This window comes from Homalodisca vitripennis, chromosome 4 (assembly GCF_021130785.1).
Source record: "Homalodisca vitripennis isolate AUS2020 chromosome 4, UT_GWSS_2.1, whole genome shotgun sequence".
NCBI classification, from domain to species: domain Eukaryota; kingdom Metazoa; phylum Arthropoda; class Insecta; order Hemiptera; family Cicadellidae; genus Homalodisca; species Homalodisca vitripennis.
The window spans coordinates 166,636,657-166,660,292 of record NC_060210.1 but is presented as its reverse complement, the minus strand read 5'-3'; the positions used below and the strand labels follow the sequence as shown (position 1 = coordinate 166,660,292).

Below are 23,636 nucleotides of genomic sequence, written 5' to 3'. Positions count from 1 at the left end.
AAAAATCCTTCAAATAAAAAAAAATGTTTTATTTTGTACTGTTGTTATATTGTGTAATGTCTGAGATAACAATTTTGCACAAATGCTAATGACACTCTGTCTTGAAACTTTTCATTGATAGAGACCAGCCTATAAACTTATCCAAAGCAAGTATAACTACTATTATCCGGACAAAGTTTAATTTGAATCGGCTAGAAATTACAGCAATTATTGTGTTCACTATTATTTCCACAGTGTTACTGTATACTACTCAAAAGTAGTATAATACTAAAATTGTACTGGAAACGTTCGATACTAAAACACATGTAAGATCAAACATTATTGTAACTGAATTTTAAATATATTTACCGTTTTACCCTACAATTCATAATAATAACTAATATATAACCACTCCTTTTCCAAAATTTGAAATGCCATGACTTACGAGATATACAATAAATGCAAGAATAAGTTATTTAAATTGATTTAGTATTTTTATTGAACATATCATTTCTGGTCATACTTGTGAAATACCCAAAATAAGCTTTGATACATGATGTGTATGTATTTTTACCAAGCTGCAACTGCTCTTATTGTGCTAACATGTTCTTTGGAAGACATTTTAGTTTGTTTCCAAATTTTCAGTTAAAATCAAATAAACATTAACTACTATTCACGTTTCGCTCTGTAGCTAGTTGATGCAAAGTAATACGTAAATCCTAATAACTGAGCAATAACTTCATCATTTTGATGAGCTTTCAGATTGAGATTCACTGTCCACTGATGTGTGGTCATCATTAGATCTATTATACCAATCCTTTATCTGTGTTACACTCAAAATAACTTCTCTGAAGGTCTGTTACATATTCCAATGATTTCAACTTGGGAATCACCATGTGTGTGACAAAATATATTTGCAGCTAACTGACATGATGTCAAAGTCACATGATCGATCCGTGCAAGTGTACTACAGATGTCTACATCTATATTACAGGGTGTAATTTACTCATCATTTCCTTGCATAATAGAAAATAAGATCAGATACTTTTATAAAACATAACTTATTGAAAAAACTCTCTTGATGAATATTACAATATTAAAAACCCACATCTTAATAATAAGCTAATGAATATTTGAGATATGTAATAAACATTTCTAAGCTATCATTTCTATTTTACTGGTTTCTTCATTGTTGTATTACAAAACAATAATTTTTTTCCAGTATTTTATTAATGCCTTTATTAAGATTGTTTTGTATTTTATTCAATCTTTCTTTAGGTTTCACATGTAACTATTTAGTTGTATTGCTGGATTGACATTCATTGCAATGACTAAAATTTCTATATTTTAATGAAGAAAACAACATGCACACATTTTATAAACATTGTGTTTCGATTTCTGTAACACTGATTAATTAAAATTTAAATTTTCACTATTCTTTTACTCTGAATGGCCTATTTTAGATAGATAAAGTCACCTATAATAGTCATCCCCACTCAATTGCCTCCATTCTCCCTCAACAATCAACATGCATCTGTATATTTCCTTACTAAAAAAATAAAACACAATTGCTGATTCTGGACCATTCTTTCAACATTCCTTGTTCTTTCTCAAAGCCACAAAAAAGTACTATATTATAATTAAGTTGTCTCTCAGCTACTATTCAATAAGACACAAAGAAAAATTTTATATTTCGTTATTAAAACCTAAAGTAGGCTTTTTAGACAATAATTTTAACAACAAGTTTATACATGTATTTTATAATTTAACAGATAGAGACTGTGAACTGTGTCTTATTACATCGGAAAGATCAAGAAGCAAACAATGGAGTAGTCCACATCATTGGTGGACTCCTGGACCCTTCCTTTGCTATGCAGAGAGATCTGGCCGAGCTTATTGTTCAAGTAATATAACATATTTTGGGTAGGGTACGATAAGTGGACCTGGTTTTTTATATCGAAATTGGCAAACGATATTACTTAATCATAACCATCGATATAATTAATCGATACTGATTCATTATTTTTAACAATTAATTAAATAATCTATATCAATAGCTGTAAACTCTCTCAAATAATACTCTTAATGTAATATTTCAATTTTATATAAGTAACATTTGATTATTAAAAATGACAGTCAATTTTAGAAAACTACACGACATTGCTTTGAAAGATGATAAGACATGTTTTTCATGACTTCAACATGTTGGACTCGTGCGGAAAAACCCATTATGTGGAATTTGTGGGAAAGAAACAACTGTAACTGTGAGAGGAGCAACTAATTTTTGTAAATAATAATTTGTTTGATCACTGTGAGTATTAGATTCATATTTTAACTTAAAACATATGATTGTTATTGAGAACTATATATACTTTATATCGATTGATAGTCTAGGATTTGAGATGCGAATATTAGGTATCGATGATTACATTCTTCAATATAAAAAACCGGGTCCACTTATCGTACCCTACCCCATATTTTCAGTAATTTTACTATATTCTAACAAAGACTAATCTTTTTTATTTCAATAAACTATACAAAAAGATGAGAATACGTCTTATTGACATTATTTTAAGAATATGTATTATGTCCTAATTAAAAAATATTATTTATTTTAGATAAATTATATAAATATTCAATTTATATAATATTCTTACACATTCAGTTTTGATTACAGAGGCTGCTGGCCTTTCTGCTTCCAAGGTGTTGAAACTGAGCTGTTTATGAATATGATTTGGCAAAAAAATTTTGTACACAAATATTTTTGTTCAATTTGATACTAGAAATACTACTATTGTACAGTGATCACATGCATACATGTTTCTGAATATAGAAAATTACAAAATAAAAATTTAATTTAGGGTTTTAGATAAGAAAACATTCTTTCTTTCATGTTAATAGCGTTTACTAGTGATACATAAGGTAGGACCAAAATAATGAGAATCGTTATGCCATACAGAAACGATTAAAAGAATAGGGGGTACTTATCATTGATGAAACTTCATAGAGATTGTGGTTGAATGTTTGATGACCTTTAGGAAAGTTAAAGAAATATGACAGAGCTCAATTTGGAGAATTTTGAAAAAAGTTCCATCAAAATTTATACTCAGGAACAGAAGATGTGTCACATTGAATCCTGTTACCAAATCAAAACCTAGAGAATCAAAATATTTTATCCACAATCATAACTGGAGATTAATCATGTTTTATGCTTATGATCTGGAGACCAAACAGAAGTCAAGGATGTGGAAAACACCCAATTCATCTTGCTCAAAAACATCTGTCAGGTTCAAACAAGAAGACAATGTTATTTATTTTTTCAATGAAAGGGCACTGTTCATAAGGACTTCATGTTTCTAAGCAAAGTTGTCATCCAAATTTTTTTATTGAGAGGTATTGAGGTCATAATATCATGAAATAGTGAGTTAGGTCTTTGTGCAACAGAATAATGATTCTTCCACCATGATAGCATTTGCACACAATGCGGTTTGTGTGGCTGTTTCTGAACAAAAATAGTATACGTCTTATCACTCACTCTATAGTATAATTAAAACTTCTATTGTTTATTAACATGTTCAGGCTGTGACATGGTACATATGATTCTCAACTGGTACTGAGGATACCACGTATGTCTTACATACAACCCAGCAGGAGTCACTTCGGACTAGTTTATACCTTCCAGTTGAACCCACACTGGCACAGCAAAAACTGATGTGTTACTTAAATCTGGGCAACCTTATAGATATGTAGGAGCAGCACATCACTCTTAGACATAAGGGTGTGCCCCTACCTACTTTGAATGGAGAGGGTGATTAAGAGCTGGCTTCCCCTTTTTCCGAGGGGACATGACTTGAGATTAGTGCCCTAAATTCTTCCTCATGGATATTGACAGGAGGCAGCCCCTACCCCCAACCTTACCCATCCAGAATATCCTGTCACTCCGGAAGCAGCGCAAAGGTCCTCATAGGACTAGGTGCAATTTCTAAGCTCTGTGCTTAAGAGAATAAAAAGAAAAAAATAATGTCTTACATATAAATATATTCTTATGCTAACACTTTTTACTATGTAATATTATATTTTACTCATTTATGAGACTTCTAAGAATCCCAAAGGACTTTGGTTAGTCTTTAGAGTATTTGTTTTTTTAGTTTCTTGTGTGAATTTCAGCTAGTATAAATAAGCTGTTTTATGGACTGTAAATCAGCTAACATGAATTCCCATTAATTTTTTACATGGTTTGGTCAGTATAATATAAATCTTTAAAAGTTCTGGAAAACTTGAACCTCAAAGAATCATTCAATTGCTCAGTTAATAATACATTCTTTCTAGGAATGTCTTACAAGTTTAAATATCACCTTGCAATAGAATCAATACTGCAAGTAAATTGGTAATTATTTGTTAGGATGGAAGATTCCAACAACTGTCCCAAGCTATGGACAAAGAAGGACTTATGGCAAAACTCAGGGCTACCAATGAGCCTCTGACTGTACTAGCACCCTCAGATGATGCTTTTACAAAAATCCGCCCTTCTCGTTTGTCAAGGATACTGAACGACAAGCAAGCACTAAAAGGTAGATCGTCCAGTATATAGTATAAATAGCTATACCATACATAATAGCTAAAGTTGTTAATACAATTTAGCCAAAATTTTGTTAACAATGTAGAAGATAAATTAATGTTAAAAAGTACAATATCAAGAGTATGTAAGCTTACCAGTAAACAGCATTTTTTTATTATGTATGGTTCAATTTCATACATAATAAAAGTATCTTCTTTTTGCTCCATTTTAGAAAATCCTCGAATAATAATAGCATATACATATTTATTTAAATTGTAAATAAAAAGAAACATTGAATTATATGTTTAACTGAGGTATTGTAGTTGAATATTTCAGAGCTGCTGGAGAATCATGTGCTACCTCATGTGATGTGTATTCCTGCTATAATTGGAGAGCACAAAGTGCGGAGTTACGGAACCAACAGGGTTGCATTTGATTGTGACAGAAAAAGTGTTAAAATAGAAAACAATCGCATCCATGCAGACTTTACAATGGGATCAAATGGTGTTATTTATCTTATCAATGATGTACTGGTGCCAAATAGAGGTGAGATTGAAAACTTTTAAAGGTTTGTTTTAAGATTTAAAAATAAGTAATGAAAGACATGCACAACTTTACATTTTCATAATATTTCTGTTGATTTTATTAAATAGCAAATGAGTATAGAATCGTATTCACGATCATAGCTTTAAAGAAGAGCAGGCAACTCCCAATGTAAACTATATAACACTTAGGAGTTAACTCCTGTTAAATTATTGATTGTATAATGAATCGTAAGACAATTTTACTAAATGAGACAATGGTCAATATAATAAATTTTATGACATTAACCTAATTTTTACATTCTATGTAATCTACTACTTTTTTAAAGCTAACAAATAGTCTCAAAAATATAATAAAATATAAAATGAAGCTCAAAATACATGTTCTATAAACAGATTTTTTTTATCAGCAAAAAGCCTAATACAACTTTTGGAGGAAGAGAAAATGTCATCATTTCTACAACTAGTCCAATATGCAGGATTGGAAGATGCTTTTGAAAATTTTGGAGACTACACAGTGTTTGTTCCATCTGAAGCAGCCATGTTTTGTAAGTACATTTTGTAAAGGCATTACAACAATAATCAGCAACATGATTAATTACATTTTGAAAGAAGTTTACACACAAGACTAGAGTTAAGAGTGATCTTTACCTATAAAACAATATGTCATAATGTGATGAAATTTATAAGTTGACACAAACATCATTGAATTATAAGCATAACAGGTGTGTTCAACATCCTTCTTGCTTACTAAAAAATTGCATAGAAACTGCACCAGATAATTGATTTTAGAATATCCTTAAATGACACAATAACCTTCAAAAATCTTGGTTCGATATTAAAAATTCAATATATACCTCAAACATCATTAAAGAAAAGTTTGCAAAGTTAAAATTCTTACACTATACAGATTGTATATTTATGATGTTATAGTATCAGTCAAGTCCAAAATTGGAGATCAAATACTAAATAGTACCTACCATTAATATAACACCCAGCAACTGAATGAATTGGTAAAACCAATACCAGAAAATATTAAATTAGAAATTTCTTTCCATAAATTCAAAAGTAAACTTAAAAAATACTTAATAGAATGATAAGCTTTATTCATTGACAGATCTTTGAATACAAACAAAAACTTAATAAACTGTGTATATAAAATTTGTGATATATTACATTTTTTATTTAACAATAAAGTTATGGGTAAAAGTATACGAGTCGTCAGTCTCGTATAATCTCAAAGACTTGTATAATCAGTCAAAGAATTTTTATTCTTTCAAAACATTTTAGTCAACATCTTTCAGTAACCTAACAACCTGGTTTCAATAAGAAATTGTGTTAGAAACTAGACTGACAATTTTGCTTAATTTTTACAGCTCTTCCAACAGAAGTATTGAAGTCACTTAGAAGCAACAGAGAGAAGGCTAGGAAATTTGTTTTGTTTCATGCAACTCAAGGTCGTCTTAAAATTGACAAAATGAACAACAATCAGGTCAGTGCTGCCTTGTACAGTTGGATACAGCTGAGACTAAATGGTTTAAACTAAAATTTAACAAGATTTTTTTCAATATTTGAGACTTTTACTTCTGGACTCTATTTCCACTCAAAGGGTTCGAAGCAACAAAAACTACCTTGCCACATTTAAACAATTTTTACTACCACACAACTTATTTTATGTAAAACATTTATGCTTATCCACAAATTATAATGAATCAAACTGAACACTAGGCAGAATATCTGCTCAGTTTAGATTGGCAAATTAGTGACTTTACATAAAGTAGCTGTGATTCCAAGGAATTAGTGACTTTATTTTAATATTCTTTTAGTTCTGTTGGTCTGTGTAAATACGATTTAATTTTAAAATTTCTAATATACAGGGTGTCCCAAACACAAGGAGAACAATACAGGATCCATTTACTGTCATCAAGCTCTGACAGATTAGACACTGAAAGATTAGTTACAATATTGTAAAGGTTAAAACATTAATATAACTACATTCTAAGGATGTTCATACGTATAAAAACTACTTTGACGCATGTCATTGGTACCCATCCATTAAAACATCACATTTTGTTTCCTTGATCAATTAAAGGAGTACAAATTGAAATTTTATGTTTATATTAAGTTCAAACTACTGCGAACTGAGTTTTGTATTGTAGAACCTGAGACTCCTTGTCTTGGATGTTTATGACTCTTCAAAATAAAAACTATCAACCCGTCTCTAATATGTAATGACATTTGTATGTTAAAGGTAGGGAAAGTGAATACGGCAAACCGGAACCAGCCAAGAAGCTAGCAGAGGCGGTTCCTAGTATTTATCAATTTCTATCTATTACCATTTATAGCTTACACAAGAATGTGGTCAGCTAATGTATAACTAATTAAAAAAAATAACAAATTGAAAATACAATTTAATTCAATAGTATTTGAATAGTACCACCATTTATGAGGTGGTAAAACAGATTTTAAAGTAGTGTCAGTACTTTATTGTCAAATTGGAATATAAGTTTTTTTTATGCAAGCTACTCAACATGTTATGAAGAATGAAAACCTACTCAGTATTTAGAAACTTACATACATTTTAGAACTGTTCTTATTTTTGTTTGAAATTAGCTTTTTCGTTAGGATTTGTTGATCAAAAAATTATTTATGTTTCATTATTTTGCAGGTAATAATGTCTCTAAATGAAGAAAACCCACTTCGTATACAACTGTACAGAACTGGTGTAATTACAAATGTAGGACCTAGAATAATGGCAGCAGTTGAAGGAGCATCCCTTCGTAAAGTGGACCTCGAGGGTATCAATGGAGTTATTCACATTATCAACAAGGCTTTGTTTCCTGTCAATAATACAGCAGGGGAACTACTCCAGCTCAATGGCACTTACAAGTAAGCTAGAGTATAAGCATCTTATACATTCGCCATATCAACAAGGCTTTGTTTCCTGTCAATAATACAGCAGGGGAACTACTCCAGCTCAATGGCACTTACAAGTAAGCTAGAGCATAAGTATCTTATACATTCGCCATGTCAACAAGGCTTTGTTTCCTGTCAATAATACAGCAGGGGAACTACTCCAGCTCAATGGCACTTACAAGTAAGCTAGAGTATAAGCATCTTATACATTCGCCATATCAACAAGGCTTTGTTTCCTGTCAATAATACAGCAGGGGAACTACTCCAGCTCAATGGCACTTACAAGTAAGCTACAGTATAAGTATCTTATACATTCGCCATGTCAACAAGGCTTTGTTTCCTGTCAATAATACAGCAGGGGAACTACTCCAGCTCAATGGCACTTACAAGTAAGCTAGAGTATAAGCATCTTATACATTCGCCATATCAACAAGGCTTTGTTTCCTGTCAATAATACAGCAGGGGAACTACTCCAGCTCAATGGCACTTACAAGTAAGCTAGAGTATAAGCATCTTATACATTCGCCATATCAACATTTTCAATAAATATGATTTATATCATATAAATATGATTATGATTATGTACATATTTGTTTCTGGTAAAGACAAGAGACAAATAGGCATTGAAGATGTAGTCTCATCTTATTATTTTAGAAATTGATTTTTTAAATAAACTTGATAAAATCACATTTTGCAAAATTGTTAACAATGCACGAAATGCAGAAAGCAACTAGATTAATGATAAATACTTATTACTCGTATTAAATATGAATATACATTGAGAACAGTACAGTTATAGGTACATATTTTATATAATTAATGATACGTTGTTTATTTGTTTCAGAATATTTCTGAGAGCTATGGAGAAAGTAACTTCTGAAAATCCTCAACTTATAGACTTTACAAGACCAAAAACGTTTTTTGTACCAACTGATGAAGCATTTAAAAATATTGGTGAGGCTCAAAGGCAAAGATTATTGTCAGACCCCACATATATGGCTAAGGTAACAATTTTATATTGAAATAATATAAGTTTTTAACTATACACAAAAATAATAATCTAAATTTATGTGGTATAACAATAAACTTAGTTTTACATTATATTCGGTTTATAACTTCCTTTCATTTTTCAGTTTTCAGAGAACCTTCAACAGTTAAAACTAAACGTTTCTGTTTATTGAATCAATTAATTACTAATTTTATGGTGTAGGGTTAGAATTCCAGCTATATTTGTTAACTTAACTTAATTAAAATTAGAAATTACAAACAAAAACTAAGAATCAATTACAAAAAAGAAAATATTCTAATAAATGTTTTGGTACTTATCTTCTACCAGTATTAACATAATGTTTTCATAGACACATGTAATGGACAATAATATCTCCTGTCTGGAGTCTAAGCAGTTTTCATGTATGTTTAAACCCTTTTCTTCCTCTTATTATTTTTAATTAATATTGATAAGTTCCTTATTCCATACATCCTTCACATGAAATTCTAATACAGTAGATACTTCTAATACCGTAGTATAATGGTGTAATCCCTAGAATAATATATAATTGAAATCTAATAGATATCCATTCCATTGACTCAATTCACTAATGTATAAATTTGCAGACAGTGAGGAATCATATTTGTGAATCTATGATGATAACAGAATCCATACAGACAGAGCTACAATACGAGATTCCATCTCTCCTTAACTCCTTGACTGTGCTCCGAGAAGATGAGAATTTAAAGGTGCGTATTTAAAATAACCTGCCACTGGTAATTCTGTAAACACTAGACATAACATGCAAAAAGATTGAAAATCCAATCTTTAAGGTTTAGCTAAGTTTGATGATTCTGAAGACAACAACTCTATTGCTTTCTTCAATTAATTACTTTACGTATCTTACAATGCATATTTACATTCACTCTTTACTCTAAAATATCATACAACCGGTTTCTCATAAATTTTAATAATCCTATTTAAAAATATTCATATTTTATATATTGTTTTTTTCTACTAAAAAAACTTAAAATAACTGCCTCTACATAACTTAGGTAGTAGACTCACACCTGACCTTGGGTCAGATTCCTGTTCATCCCACAAATTACAGATTCCTCTACTCATCTGACACTAATCGGGTTTGACTTTGCATAAACATGGTCAATCTGACCATGTCTTAATGCAGTATTACCTATTACTTTTGGAGTCTACATAACTAACGTAGAACTGCTACTGTTTACCAGTGAACAATGAACAGTAACATTATTTACAAACAGTGAATCTTTCACTGAATAGTATTTTATACTCCAAATGAGTGTACACCTTAACTCTTAAAACATAATATCAATAAGGGGGTTGCTTTAGTGTTGTTATATCAATTAATAATAAATCATAAGTACGGTATGTAATATTTAATAAATAGTAAACTGATATTGTTATGCACTTAATGAGATTAGTGACTACTCATCCATTACAAATGTATGTACAATTGTTATTTATTTTATAAGATAAATTAAGAAGACAACCTTATAGAGAGTATGACAGAAGTCTACTGGAGGCAGATCCTTCTTGAATCAGCCAATAAATTGTGCAGTGTTGCCAAATTGTTTCTATCGTTGATGCATGACTAATAACAACTAGAATGTAAGACCTGAGTGTCTCCCAAATGTGACCATACATAATTCAACAGTTAGCAAGCAGTACATTATATTTGGCTGTTTGACTTAAGTCCACTGAAGATAGTGTGTGATTATCACATTTAACAGTTAAATATCACTCATAAATGTTCTGAAAACAGTCAATTAGTCTCTTCCATAGATTAGTGAAGTCTGTAGGTTAGTGTTGCAAGTCCATGGTATTCTATGAAGAAAGAAGCCAGTTGGAAAACTTTACTGTTGATTAAAGGAACTTAAAACAAATCTATAAATATACTGATAAATTAATTGGCTAATACCGAAGGAAGTTATATGCTAAAATTTATAATGATTGATCAAAATGTGGCTAAAACTGTATTGAGAAATCAACAGATGAAATCTAAAACTGACTAAAATTAGAGCCTACTTCACTCATTCAAAAGTTTAGAAAAAAATCTACATAGACTATTATGAGATCTATATACCTTAATGATTACATCTTCAAATAGTACTCTCATCATATTCAGAAACTCTATAAGGCTAAAATTAATATACTTGAAAATAATTTACAAAAACAGCTAGCTTGAATTGTTCTAAAACAGATTGTCATTAATATGATGCAAAGGAGTTGACACGAATTTAAAATCTCTTTATTTATACTATATACAATACTATATATAAACAGTAATTATATTACATAATTTATCATTTACAGAATTGATTATTACGTACATATGTACCAGTGTGTAGAGTGTTTAGTGAAAGTCTCTGAACCAGTCCTGTGGTTTTTGTATGACAAATCAACACATTCAGTTGCCACTACAATTTTAACATAGAAAGTGGAACTACCAGTCACCAATTGCCATTTTTCTAGTCTTTTTCCATCCTCCCTATATAAATGTAATATAGAAAGTATATTTAAAACTTCCACATATTTAAAATTAATTTATTAACCATCCTACTAGTGGTAATTTTCACATTTATTCAAAATTAAGAAGCACAGAGTATTCCTTGGAAACCAATTTAATTTTATACTCATAATATTAAAATTACACTAAATCGACATGAGACCAAAATTACGGATAGATTAAGCGTTTGTTTTTAAGCTAGTTCGGTAGCCTGAAAAAACATGCCATTGCATTTTTAATAAGGGGGTCACAGATTATTCTTAACAGGAACATACAATTTTGACAAAGAAATATTGCAGTAAAATGCTCTCAAATTCATGAAATAATCAATATTCTGACCAATTTCCTGTGGCCAATGCGATGTAGAGCTATGGTATGTGATAGTTGAGAATCAATTCTGCAGATAAAACTATCAATAACTTTGTAAACATAACTCTTTTTACAATTTATTTTAACTCTAAAAATTATTAGTTTAAGATAAGTATTAAGATAATTACTGCTGTTTTGGATTCATTACCAATGCTAAAATAACAATTTAAAAAGGATGTAGTATTACTGGTTTTGTTTCCAAACAGTATCAGCTGTCACACCATCAGATTAACATGGTAAATTTGAAAACACTGTAACCAATTTAGAAGTTGTAAATAATCATAAAAATTCTATTGATACATTCCAGTATGTTCATCGTTACCTCGAGGTGTCTAAAAAAGCATTTAATTAGTATTTTTGTAATTTCTTTAATAAATTAAGTAAATTTAAAAATTAATACTTTGGAGTTTTTTAATTTATAAAAACAACTCACAGTTAAACAAAGCACTGTCAGAACTTCAGGAGTTTATATAATTTCAAATTATCTACAAGCCCTACCTCTTATAACACATCGACTGCTAAGAAGAAAAATACCTTATTTTGACACATGCGATGAACAAAACAAAAATCAGAATGAGTTTTAGCTATGTTTTATGTATATCTGAATGTACTTAAAGGGTTTACATCTTTGTTGCAATAAAATGAAATAAAACCGCCATTTAGCATTTTGACTTTTTTTGCCCAATGTAACTTAGTAATGATTGAAATAAAAGAAATACAAATTTCGAACACTATTATTTACTTTAATTCAAAAAATTTACCTTTTTTCTAGATAATAGACAAATAAGGATAAAATCCATAATAGAAAGAATTTTTGACAATGTTCATTCATGGTACTTTTGGAAGCATCTCACTAGGCACAATGCAGACTTCTCTTACTGGTCCGCAAAACAGAAAGGGGAAAATAAGCAAACAAAACAAGTCAAGATTGGCATATAACTCTGGTTGGGGTGTTCCCCTCGTTATTATCCAAAAAACATTATAGGAACTAAGATTTTTGCTCAATTCAGCTACTTTAGCTATGAATGCTTTTTAAAGAAAACTCTGACAACAAAATGTCTGTCGTGTGTGTTACGGCAGTAAACAAGTCATGAGACTGCAACTAGAAGCCAGATATTGTTGTAAAATATAGTGATGTTACGGTACACACACTGGGCTATTGTTAAGTTTTTATAAATAAATATGTGTTATTTTGTAAACCATCCTACAAATATAGTTACTTACTAAAATAATATTAGCTTGCTTTCCGTTACAAACTGATTATATTTAAGGCTATAAAAAGCGAACACTCGCCTAACTTCGTGTGATGTTGCTATTCAGTTCATAGATATCATTACGTGGAAACAAGTTTTTAACAATGATCTGCCTTATTCTAAATTGTTGTTAACCGCAATAGGCTTGGTCTCATCAACTTTTAATAATTGTGTCAATAGTGAATACAGAGATAGTGTATTAATCTTTACAATAATGTTAACTATTGACTATTTATATGTTTTCCTTCATTTCTGTCATAGGAAAGCTTCCCAGAACTTTTATCATTAAGAGACATCTTTGTATTCTGTATTACTTATTATCATTTTTATGTTTACAGGTCAATGGCGCGACATCTGTGGAGAGTGATATTTTAACATCAAATGGAGTTGTTCACATTATTGACAAAGTTTTACTTCCTGACTATAACATAAACGTTTGAAATTTTTTTGATAAAAGTTACTAAAATTAAATACATTATGGATTCATTATCCAGTTAATATAACAATCATAACGTTTTATTCTTTAAACATGCTTTCGTCACATATTCTTAAAATGTGTAATAATAAATGTGCTTTAAAAACATACATATTCAACAGTAAATCAATATAATAGTAAATCATAGTGTTATTTTCAGTCACAACAACATAATAATAAATTATATAGAAATGTAATAAAATTTTAAACAACAATAAATGAATTCTTTTTTATAACTGTATTATGACCTTATATTTTCTCCTAATGTACATTGTGGAACAGAACAACTTTCTGTATAATGGAAGGATTGGTTTCCAAGGGGTTAAAGATGTGGAGATAAAATACCTAGTTTAGTAATATCACATATTTGGTTCCTGCCTTAGGTTGTGGGTTATTTCTCATAAGAATATCATTCCTAACTGAAAATTATAATAATTAAGAAGCTATTCTTACTTATTATAATTTGGTATAAATAATTCCTGCTTCACAGACTTTTAACAAGAAGATGAATGCCCAATCTTTCTATATGATATCTGCAATGTTTTAACATGTTGGCTCTTTTTAATCGTCACATTATACTTATAAAATATTATGTAAGAGACTCAATTATGCTATTACATCTTGAATACATGGGCAACATTAAATATTGATAAAATCAAAGTTGTAAAAGTTTTGACTTAATTTTTAAGTTAGAAGGAGAGTGGAACCATTTCAAAGTTTTTAAACATTAAATTATTTAACTTACAGTTGAAAGTTGCTTTCTAAATAAATGTCCATTTTAAGTCTTATTGGTATCTCATTCATAACAGTTATTGTTAATAAATATTTAGTAATTTCTCTCATTTTGTTTATATGTGTGGTTATTTCAGATTATTGTACGCTAAAAACTCACTTTACGCAATATCAAAATGACTTTTATATCATTTCCAGTATAAGAGATATACAAAATCAGTCTCTCATTAAAAAAAGAAGGATGGAATAGGTTTAAAAATTTAATTTTTTTGTAAATGTAATTACCAATCATTTGCTGATTTGTAATGAATATTATTCAGTATTCAATGTGAATACAGCCCACCCTACATCGGAATCAATGGGTGGTTGCTGAGATGAATAGGTTCGTCACTTTGGTAATAAGTAAAGAAATCTTAATTTCATTTGTATAACATTAAAAGTCAAAACTGTAGGATAGATATTAATTATGGTATTCATGAACAACAAGAAACATATAGGGCTCAAATTGAAGCCTTTAGGAACTCTTAAATTGGCAATAAAAGTCTAAGAATAAACTGCAAGTAATCATACTATAATATCCTTTCTAAAAGGCACGATTTGACCCAGCAAATAAAGGTAAGGGATAAATAATTTTTTTTATAAAAAAGAGAGATGGTTAGACTAATGAGGACAGATTTTTTTGCTCGAATTCTTCCACAAAGATATTGGCGAAAATGGGTGATATATGAGACTACTTTCCCATTTTGACAATAAACAAATACCTTTTCTTCTAGTTTAAAATAATTGCTTAAAGTGCATAATTCTAAGTTCCATGATTTTGGGGGGCAAGAAGTTTAGTTTTATTGTTTAACGTTTGATCATCTTTTAATTGAGATTTAATGACTTTATGAATTAATCAATTAAAAAAATTAGTGGGTACCGTACATTTTCAACATTAAAACTAAGTAGGTTTTCAGTGAAGAATCTTGGAGCATTGAAAAACATTTTTAAAATCGATAAAAGATTTCTGACACTGAAGACCATTTCAGTGTCAGAGTTTTTTGATATCTCAAGTCCTTACAATTTTTGATGAAGGAGTCAGTTTTCTACAAGAGGTATTACAATGCTCGATAGGATTTAAATAATTCCCTAAACAGCGAATTCTGGGTGATAATTACTGTTAATTATTAACCAGATGTATGGATTTTTGTGATGAGATTTAACTTACAACTGTATCTATCTGGAAAATACAGGTAATTGTTAGATCCTTTACTCATTACAGTATATTTGCCAGCATCCAAAGTGACCTTAATGTTTTCCTTATGTATTACTCTATCTAGTACAACAGTAACATCTCCTTTGACACGCACGATTTTGACTGTATCATGATTTCCAATGATCAATACAGCTTTTAGTTCCTCCTTAGTGAGAAGATCCATACTGAGAATCAATTTTTTGTTAAAGTTATTTACTGATGACAGATGACTAGGAAGGAATACCAGGATAATAAACATTTGCCATCATTAAGTATTACAATAAAAGAAAAACAGCGTTCTAAGGAAAAACATTAACCTGACATCTGCTTTAAATGTCAAACACCAAAATAAAATTAAACTAATCACAACACAGTTACAGTGGGAAGGGCTGATTCAATGTGAATGTTGAATTAAGCTCCAACAATTTAGTCCCCAAAAATTGTTTTTTAATAACTTTGAACAGACATGGACTCCAGATTCCAGAAGTCAAGTCTGTGAGTGTTTCAGATTTCCGATGCTACACTAAACGGAAGGTGAAATAGACCTCAATGTAACATTCACATTTAATCACCAAATTACGATAAACATAAAAAATTTAAATTGAACAACAAAAAATGTGTAAATAAAAAAATTAAAACATTCCTAATTCCGCAACGCATAAGAAGAACAACTGAAAAATCACGATATGACAAGAATGTATACCTGAAACACGTGGTGCACATGGCAAGCAGTTCTATTAAAGTGGTCTAGCAAAGCAGCTGGCGACATATCTTTTAAGCAAACAGGATGACATTGGTTGGGAGGGGAGCAGAAGGAGGAGTGAAAGTCTAGATCTCAATGCCATTTTGTGAGGATTTATTTTATGAGGTTTCTTCACATATTTTTACATAATATACAGTAATATCAGTTACTCAGTTTTAAATAATTGGGGAAACTACATAATAAATATTATGGTCCTTTCGATTGGATTTGAGTATGCCTATATCAATTATGTAGACTTGTTGGACCTGAACCTAGAGCCTACTATCGTTTAAATGGATAGTAAGCAAGTATCTATTTATTTAATTTCACAGTTTTTACAACTTTATATCATGTGTTATGTGATATTAAATAAAACATGCTAGCCTACGAATGGTAAAAATTTAAAATTTAAATCTTTAAATAAGTGACTACAACAATACTTGCAGTCTAATGCTTCGTTAAGATAGCCTATTAAAATAACAATCAACAATCAAAATGTAGGTATAAGACTAAGTAACAACAATAATATACTAACCATCCACCACATTCAAACCAACACCTTAATTCATACAGATTATCATAATTCATACTTACCGAATTTGGAAGTTTTTAGCAACAAACAAATTTCCCCTGTGATCTCTTCCACCGAGTAAAATGATTTTGACCACAACAGATGTTTAAACAAGCTTGGATCATTTGTTTAATGAGTATTTAACAATTATTTAATGATTCAGTGCCTGTTGATTAGCTTCACTCCCATTTGTGAAAGCAATTGCTAATACACTGAAATTCTGTGCTGCTGAACACAATAGCCGTTTCTACCCCTAGCATCCTACTGATCTATGTCTCTGCCCTGAACTAGTCCTTTTAAATCAGCAGTATGTGACCTTAAAGATATAGAGACAAAGCAGAGCCAGCAATTCAAACTCTCTGGAAGCAACTTTGTACGACTCTCTAACTATTGAATTTTGTGATAATTCTTACAGCTTTTCTGAAGCCTAAAAATGTTAGAATTTATATTTAGCACAGCTACCCCAGACTCTTATGCTGTACCCCAAAGTTATAACTTATGTTCATTTATTTATTGTAGTAAATTCATAAAGAGATTTTGCCTAGAATATTTTGAATTTTTTATTACTTCATAAGTAGTTTTGGTAGTTTGCATTTCCCAGTTCATAGTTTCTCTTCTCTATTCGTACTGATAGGATGGGGAACAGAAGATCAATTTATGTACAGGAAGTAACTTATAGCTCTCCATGAGTTGTTGGTGTGAGAAAAATAACCATTTACCTAATAACATTGAAAAATAAGTAGATATTTAGTTTACCCACTTCACATTTTTGTTGGTTTTTTCCAATGAAAGATGCCTAGAATGTGAATAGGTAGACAACAGAAAACAATCAACTAAGGTGCAGAGAGTGTCAACAATTTCAAAAAGTTTGAGAAAGGAACTCGTAGCTGAACAGGATAAATCTGTCTATTGCTGTACTGCGCTCATGGCGATAAATGAAAAACACCCTACAAGATAGTAGGCCTACCTATCAGTAACAGATCAATATTCTAAAGGGTTACATTACAAATTATCAAGAGACCTAAAAATTATAAAACATCTAACTACAATTCGTATTTAGGAGAACTGCCTAAAATAGGCCTGTGTTATTAATTTTTGTATGATAGGCTATATGGTTTGCGAGCACCTAAAAATTTCTTGTTAGAAAATAAAAGTGTATATTACTATGGGAAATTATTAAAAGTATTTAGATAAACTGAATGTTATCTCTATAATAAAATACACATACATTTTAATTCAAATTCTGTAATGAGCTGTGACAAAACTAAAACAATATATTAATGTAACCTATAAGATGTTCTCCTACACTATACCTACAGGGCACTGTACCTAAATTATACAACACAGGGAGAGTTTAACTTACAAAGAGTTAAGGTACTTTCTAATTTAAAATATTGTCGGTCTTCTATTTGTTGAAGGATCAAGCAACAGTTGATATCACATCAGGAAATTTGTTATCATAATTAAACATAACCTATAACTAATAGAGTTCTGATATTCCTAACTTACCGACGTAACATTCAAAAGGAATAAATTAGTCCCAGTTGACGACAATAAACACAATAAGTTGTTAGTTCTTCTATTTAGATTAACACAGTAGGCATATAATACGCCTCAAACTAAATATTATATACGAATGTGGATAAGCCAAACATTTTGCATTTGCCGCGCTGAAAAGTTGGAGGAACTGTTGTTGATGGTTCTTTATTACTTCTAATCCAATTCCAAAGTTCCTTCAACCATATTTCACTGAGTATTTTAAATTAGTAGGACCAGGTTTTTTCTTATGTGCTATTTAGTGCGGCTTCAATTCCTGATACTGTGTTGAAGACAATTTTTAGTGCCGTACTAAATTAAATCATGCTTAGATAAATTTGGCTGCCGAACTAAAATGCCGTAAACTATGCATAAGATATTATTGAATGCAATTTTATTTTCATGCAAATGTACTTACTAGTGAACAGTTTTGGCACAAACAGAATAGATTTTGATATTTTATTTTAAATGACATTGTAATGATGTTTACAACTTAAGTTGGTAAAGATAGACTAATTTAAAATTGCCTCACAAAATGTATAGTTATTTCTTACTCTCTCCAAATCTTCGTATATTTCTAAGGGATTGGTCAGAGATTGACTCTGAATTATTCCATAATTATGTAATATTAATGTCAGGAAACAGGACTGGTCGATTGGAAAGTCCGGTGATTTGAAAAGCTCATATTAAAACAGTTTTATCAATATTTTTTTAATAATGAAGAATAATACTGTATTATGTATGAATATCTACAACCCTTGAACTTTTTATAGTTTAATCGGATTAAAAGAACAAAGAAGATGATAATATTGTTGAGCTGTTTTTATTACAACAGGAAATTTTCCGAGCTATGAGGGCATAGATGTAAAGATATTTCGTTTTAGAATGAGGCATCACTGCAACTGTTTCAGTACTGAAAATACGCTGAAACACTTCTGGTCATCATTTATCGTATCAAGAATTTCCCATAGCTCGACACTCATAGTAATATAATCTTCCCCAACCATTGCTTAAGACGTATATATGAGATCATCCTCTAAGTAATAGAGATCAGACTTACAGTTATTCCCTCAACAGAGTTGAAAACCCTCCGAGTGGTGAAAGACGCTGCAGCGTCTATTAAATCTCGTTCGCGCGTGGCAGAGACGCTCTAGCGTCTATTAACGCAAGCCTCTCTTGTTCCGGTATTTCCGATGTTATGCCGCGACTTAAACTCTATATATTAGGTATGGTTAGAAAGACCAGATTCCAAACTTTAATTTGATGTAGTATTTAGATATGCTGGCACTAATGGAACTCTTACAAACGGTTCATCCACCTACTGTACAACCTCCTGGACCAAGTGTAGATCTTCCTCACGGGATTGCTTATTTACCAGACTTTGTGCAGTGTGTGGACACACCAAAAAAAGGGGGTAAAAGTCACTTCTGGTGCCCAGCTTGTAATTTTGGGGTTCATAGGGAGTGCTTCCCTTACTTGGAACATTACTGGAGGCCTCTCAAACCAGGAAGAATGAGGAGGAATGAGGTTGGCTCTGATACTGACTAAAATGCAGTAAAAAACTTGTACATAAAAGTTTTGATCAGCAACTAGTGCGTTGTTTTTAGGAATAATACACGTAAACGATACATATTTTAGTTCAGAATTAAATTTTAAACAAAATGGCTATTTTGGATATTGTGTTAAAAAATTAAATTTAGGAACATTTAATCAGCCTAACATAAAACAAAAAAAAATTTATTTTATTTTTGAAATTCAACCCATTGGTTTTTTACACCAATCCAAGGTAAGTATTTCATATTACTACCATTCTATTTTGTGTGTTATTTAGTTTAAATCGATGTATGATATGTCATACTTATATAATACACAGTATTTTATATAAGTTTTCTTTTGCGAACATACAAAATCAGTAAAAATGTCCCGCCACTTGGAGAAAAAAGTACCACCACTCGAAGGGTTAAAAATGGAGGGATCCAAGTAGTTGAAAGTTCGGAAAGTGCATTAATATTGTTGGTTGTAATAAAGAATTTATTACTTTATCTGACAAGAAAGGGCGCCATAAGATATACAATATATCCATAAAGTATGGAAGATACAAAAAATCGTACACACATATGTTTTACTTAATTAAATTAACTGTAGGCCATCTTTCCTATCTCTGACCGAAGTGACGTATATGAAAGACCTCTTTACTTCTTTTCTGTGTACCCCCAAAACTTCAGCACGTCTTTTTCACCTCAATGTCATGTACAGCTGGAGATCATGGATTAAGTTTTGTTCTCTCTCTCTCTCGCTCTCTTTTACGTATTTCCCTTATTGCGTGTTCTTCCAACATTCTTAATTTCTCCCTCCTTATTCTTTACAAGTTTACTTCAGTTTTTTCCGCGTGTCTACATCAGTTCTAAATTCCTCCTTAATCCATCTTTTCCTCACCATCAGTTCTGTTCTCTCCTTTCTTCCTCAAAATATTTAATTCCATCAGTACATGGTCAGCTGTCTCAAATGCTCTGCATTGAAGTCTATATTCATCTAAATTGAATCGTCTCAGGTACACTTTGAAATTTCCATGTCCTGTCAGGTATTTCGTGAGGTTATGATTCAATTTCCATTCCATCAAGCCTTTTCCTCACATTCGTCATGTAGCGGAATGTTTCTTTTCACTATTCTTATCTATTTAGCATTCCTCCAGTGTGTAATCTCTTTTGGTTACCTTACTCCTTCCTTCCTGTTTCCTAAATCCCTTCTTCCAAAATTCATATTCGTAAAGAATCATTGGTTCAAACCATTCTCTATGCAATGTCGTCAGGTGCTTTCCAATCATGGCTCGATTCGTCATTGCCTGTCTAGTCAGTCTTTTACACACACCTACATCGTTTCAACTATTTCTTCTGCGTTTCTCTAACGACAACTTCGTTCCTACAATCACTGCAGATTCGTTATCTCTTTTATGTATCGAATCAATTCACCTTCAACATTTAAATTCGGAGATCTAACGAACCTTTTTATCAACACCTTTGTTATGGACTTCCTTTACCCTTTTCAATTGCTCACCCCACAGGCGTGTTTTTACGCTCTGCCTACTGTCCTGTTGATCATCCTCCGACTAGCAGTAGTACATCATCTGCATACGCTATCATCGTCATTTATCACCTATTTCTGTTCTCAGCAAGTTATCCATCAAAATGTTCGTCAGCAGAGGACCTAACACTGGTCCTTCGGGTATCCTTTTGTTAACCTCTTTTTAACTTTCCCATTTCCTACTACCAATTTCAATTTCCTGCCTCTGAAATTATCCCTAACCATTCGGTAAACATTCTGTAGACCGTTCATTCTGTCAGCAAAAAGAAAATCTATGGTTAACAGGCTGAATCAAATGATCCTGGTGTATTCAGTGACACTGGCATTACCTATTGCTTGAATCTCTTCCATTTCTATACTAACCTTCATCAGTACATCCTGTACATCCAGTACAGTTCCTGTCCCTCGCTGAAACCAAACAGTCTGTTACACAACAGGCCTTTCTCTTAGATTGCACTCTTCAGTCTGTCAACCACTAGCTTCTCTCCCTTTCCTAGCTCCGGGAGCAACGTCACTGTCCTGTACCATTTTACCTCAATAGGCTCAATTTCTTTGCTCAAAATGAAGACCCTTACCACTCATTCCATCCACACATCAGGAAATCTTCCATCCATCAACATTTTGTTGTATATGTCTGGAAGATAACCTCTTATTCTTCCCAACATCATCTTAATAACTTCTATTATCACTATGTCGTACTCTGGGGCATTCCCATTCTTCTTCATTTCCTATACCGCTTTTTCGAGTTCCGCTTCTACAAATTCCGGTTCATTAATTCCTTCGCTCTCCATTTCTATCTCTACTTACTGAATTGTCAGCCCTTCATTATCTTCCATTCCATTGACACCTACCAGAAGTCCTTCGGTTAATGTTCTTAACGTATCATATACCGTAGTTGTATAGGTTTTGCCTTCCTTTCGCCAAGGATCACTTTCTCCTTCTATATCCAGAATCTATAATATATCTATTCTTCACAAAAATTATCCTTCTATCTGCTTCTGTTCTTGTCCTTATATCCATCGTTTCAACTACTTATTAACATTGCTCTCATTAATGTTATTCCTTCTGTCCGCCATTGCTCTTTACTAGAATTTGGCTCTGTCTCTCATTGTTCTCTCCATCACATTATTGATAACCCTCTGTATCTCTTTGGCATGCTCATTCACTACTAGAACGTTCCAGGTTACTCTCTCGAGCTCTTTAACTAAAATCATATAACAAATCTTTGTGATTCTAAAAAAAAGTACTATGTTACATTATTTAAGTTTATTGCCGTACGGTTCTATTTTTTTGAAACCAATAATATAATATGTTTATCTCAATCTGGGTTCAATCACAATATCTTCACAATGTCTGCCGTTTCTTTATTTCTTCGAAACTCATTGACTGCCGTTACGTGAAATGAACATAATTTTACTAACTTTTTTTATTTAATTAAGGATTTTTACGTTGTCGACGCTCAGGGTAACTTAACGTGGTATATTTGAGCCAAGCTGAGGTATGTTTTCTAAGAGTTTGTTTTCTTCAGAAAATTGTAATAGAATATTTTCCTCGTGGACTTGTTGGTAGATCAGATCGGATTTTAACATTCTTCACTTTATTAATTTATCATTGCATTGATTTATGCTTTGAATATCAATAATTTGTTTAAAAATTCAAAATATAGTTCCAGCAAAACAAACTAAAATTAGTTATACATATAGAAAAACTAAGACATTATCTGGTCGGAAAGATATTAAACTGTTCGCATAAAGTTGTCGAGTTTATTATATTTGTTGTCGAGTTAACAATATGAACTTTCTAGTAATATTTTGTTAGAATTATTTATTTATATTTTATTTCTGGAATCGTTGTAAAGAAAACAAGTTTTGTTGTGTAAAATAAAATCATAAACAATACGCACTTCAAGTCGGTTTTATCTAAATGGCCAAGATATTTCCTTTCTTTGGTTGTGAACTTTTGATTAAAATATGTTGTAAAATAAATTAAATGGGTTATTCCATAACTTCCAACATAACATAAGCTCACTACCAAAAGGTTGAAAGTAGGCTACATTATTTTATTTTTATTTCTTAGTTCAACTACACGTATAAAACAGGTGTTAATAAGGATCTAATT

At 31.2% G+C, this 23,636-nt stretch overlaps 2 protein-coding genes across 3 annotated transcripts in view; one reads left to right on the top strand and one right to left on the bottom strand.

Moving 5' to 3' along the window:
• LOC124360551 (periostin-like) overlaps nt 1-13,863 on the top strand; it is a 32,697-nt gene extending 18,834 nt beyond the window's left edge. Inside the window, exons 6-14 of the mRNA XM_046814265.1 lie at nt 1,752-1,883; nt 4,382-4,550; nt 4,874-5,083; nt 5,490-5,627; nt 6,456-6,571; nt 7,748-7,968; nt 8,840-8,999; nt 9,610-9,732; nt 13,486-13,863. Of these exons, the coding sequence (XP_046670221.1) occupies nt 1,752-1,883; nt 4,382-4,550; nt 4,874-5,083; nt 5,490-5,627; nt 6,456-6,571; nt 7,748-7,968; nt 8,840-8,999; nt 9,610-9,732; nt 13,486-13,587 (1,371 nt within the window). The 3' untranslated portion in view covers nt 13,588-13,863. The remainder of the gene's footprint in view (nt 1-1,751; nt 1,884-4,381; nt 4,551-4,873; nt 5,084-5,489; nt 5,628-6,455; nt 6,572-7,747; nt 7,969-8,839; nt 9,000-9,609; nt 9,733-13,485) is intronic.
• LOC124360554 (DNA repair protein RAD51 homolog 3) overlaps nt 1-18,621 on the bottom strand; it is a 105,936-nt gene extending 87,315 nt beyond the window's left edge. Inside the window, exon 1 of one of the 2 annotated variants that reach the window (XM_046814267.1) lies at nt 18,411-18,621. The gene's annotated coding sequence lies outside the window, so the exon portion shown is untranslated. Of the gene's footprint in view, nt 1-16,924; nt 17,185-18,410 lie in introns of those variants that run through there. The other variant, XM_046814269.1, reaches the window with a different exon arrangement.
• Nucleotides 18,622-23,636: the final 5,015 nt, after the last annotated feature.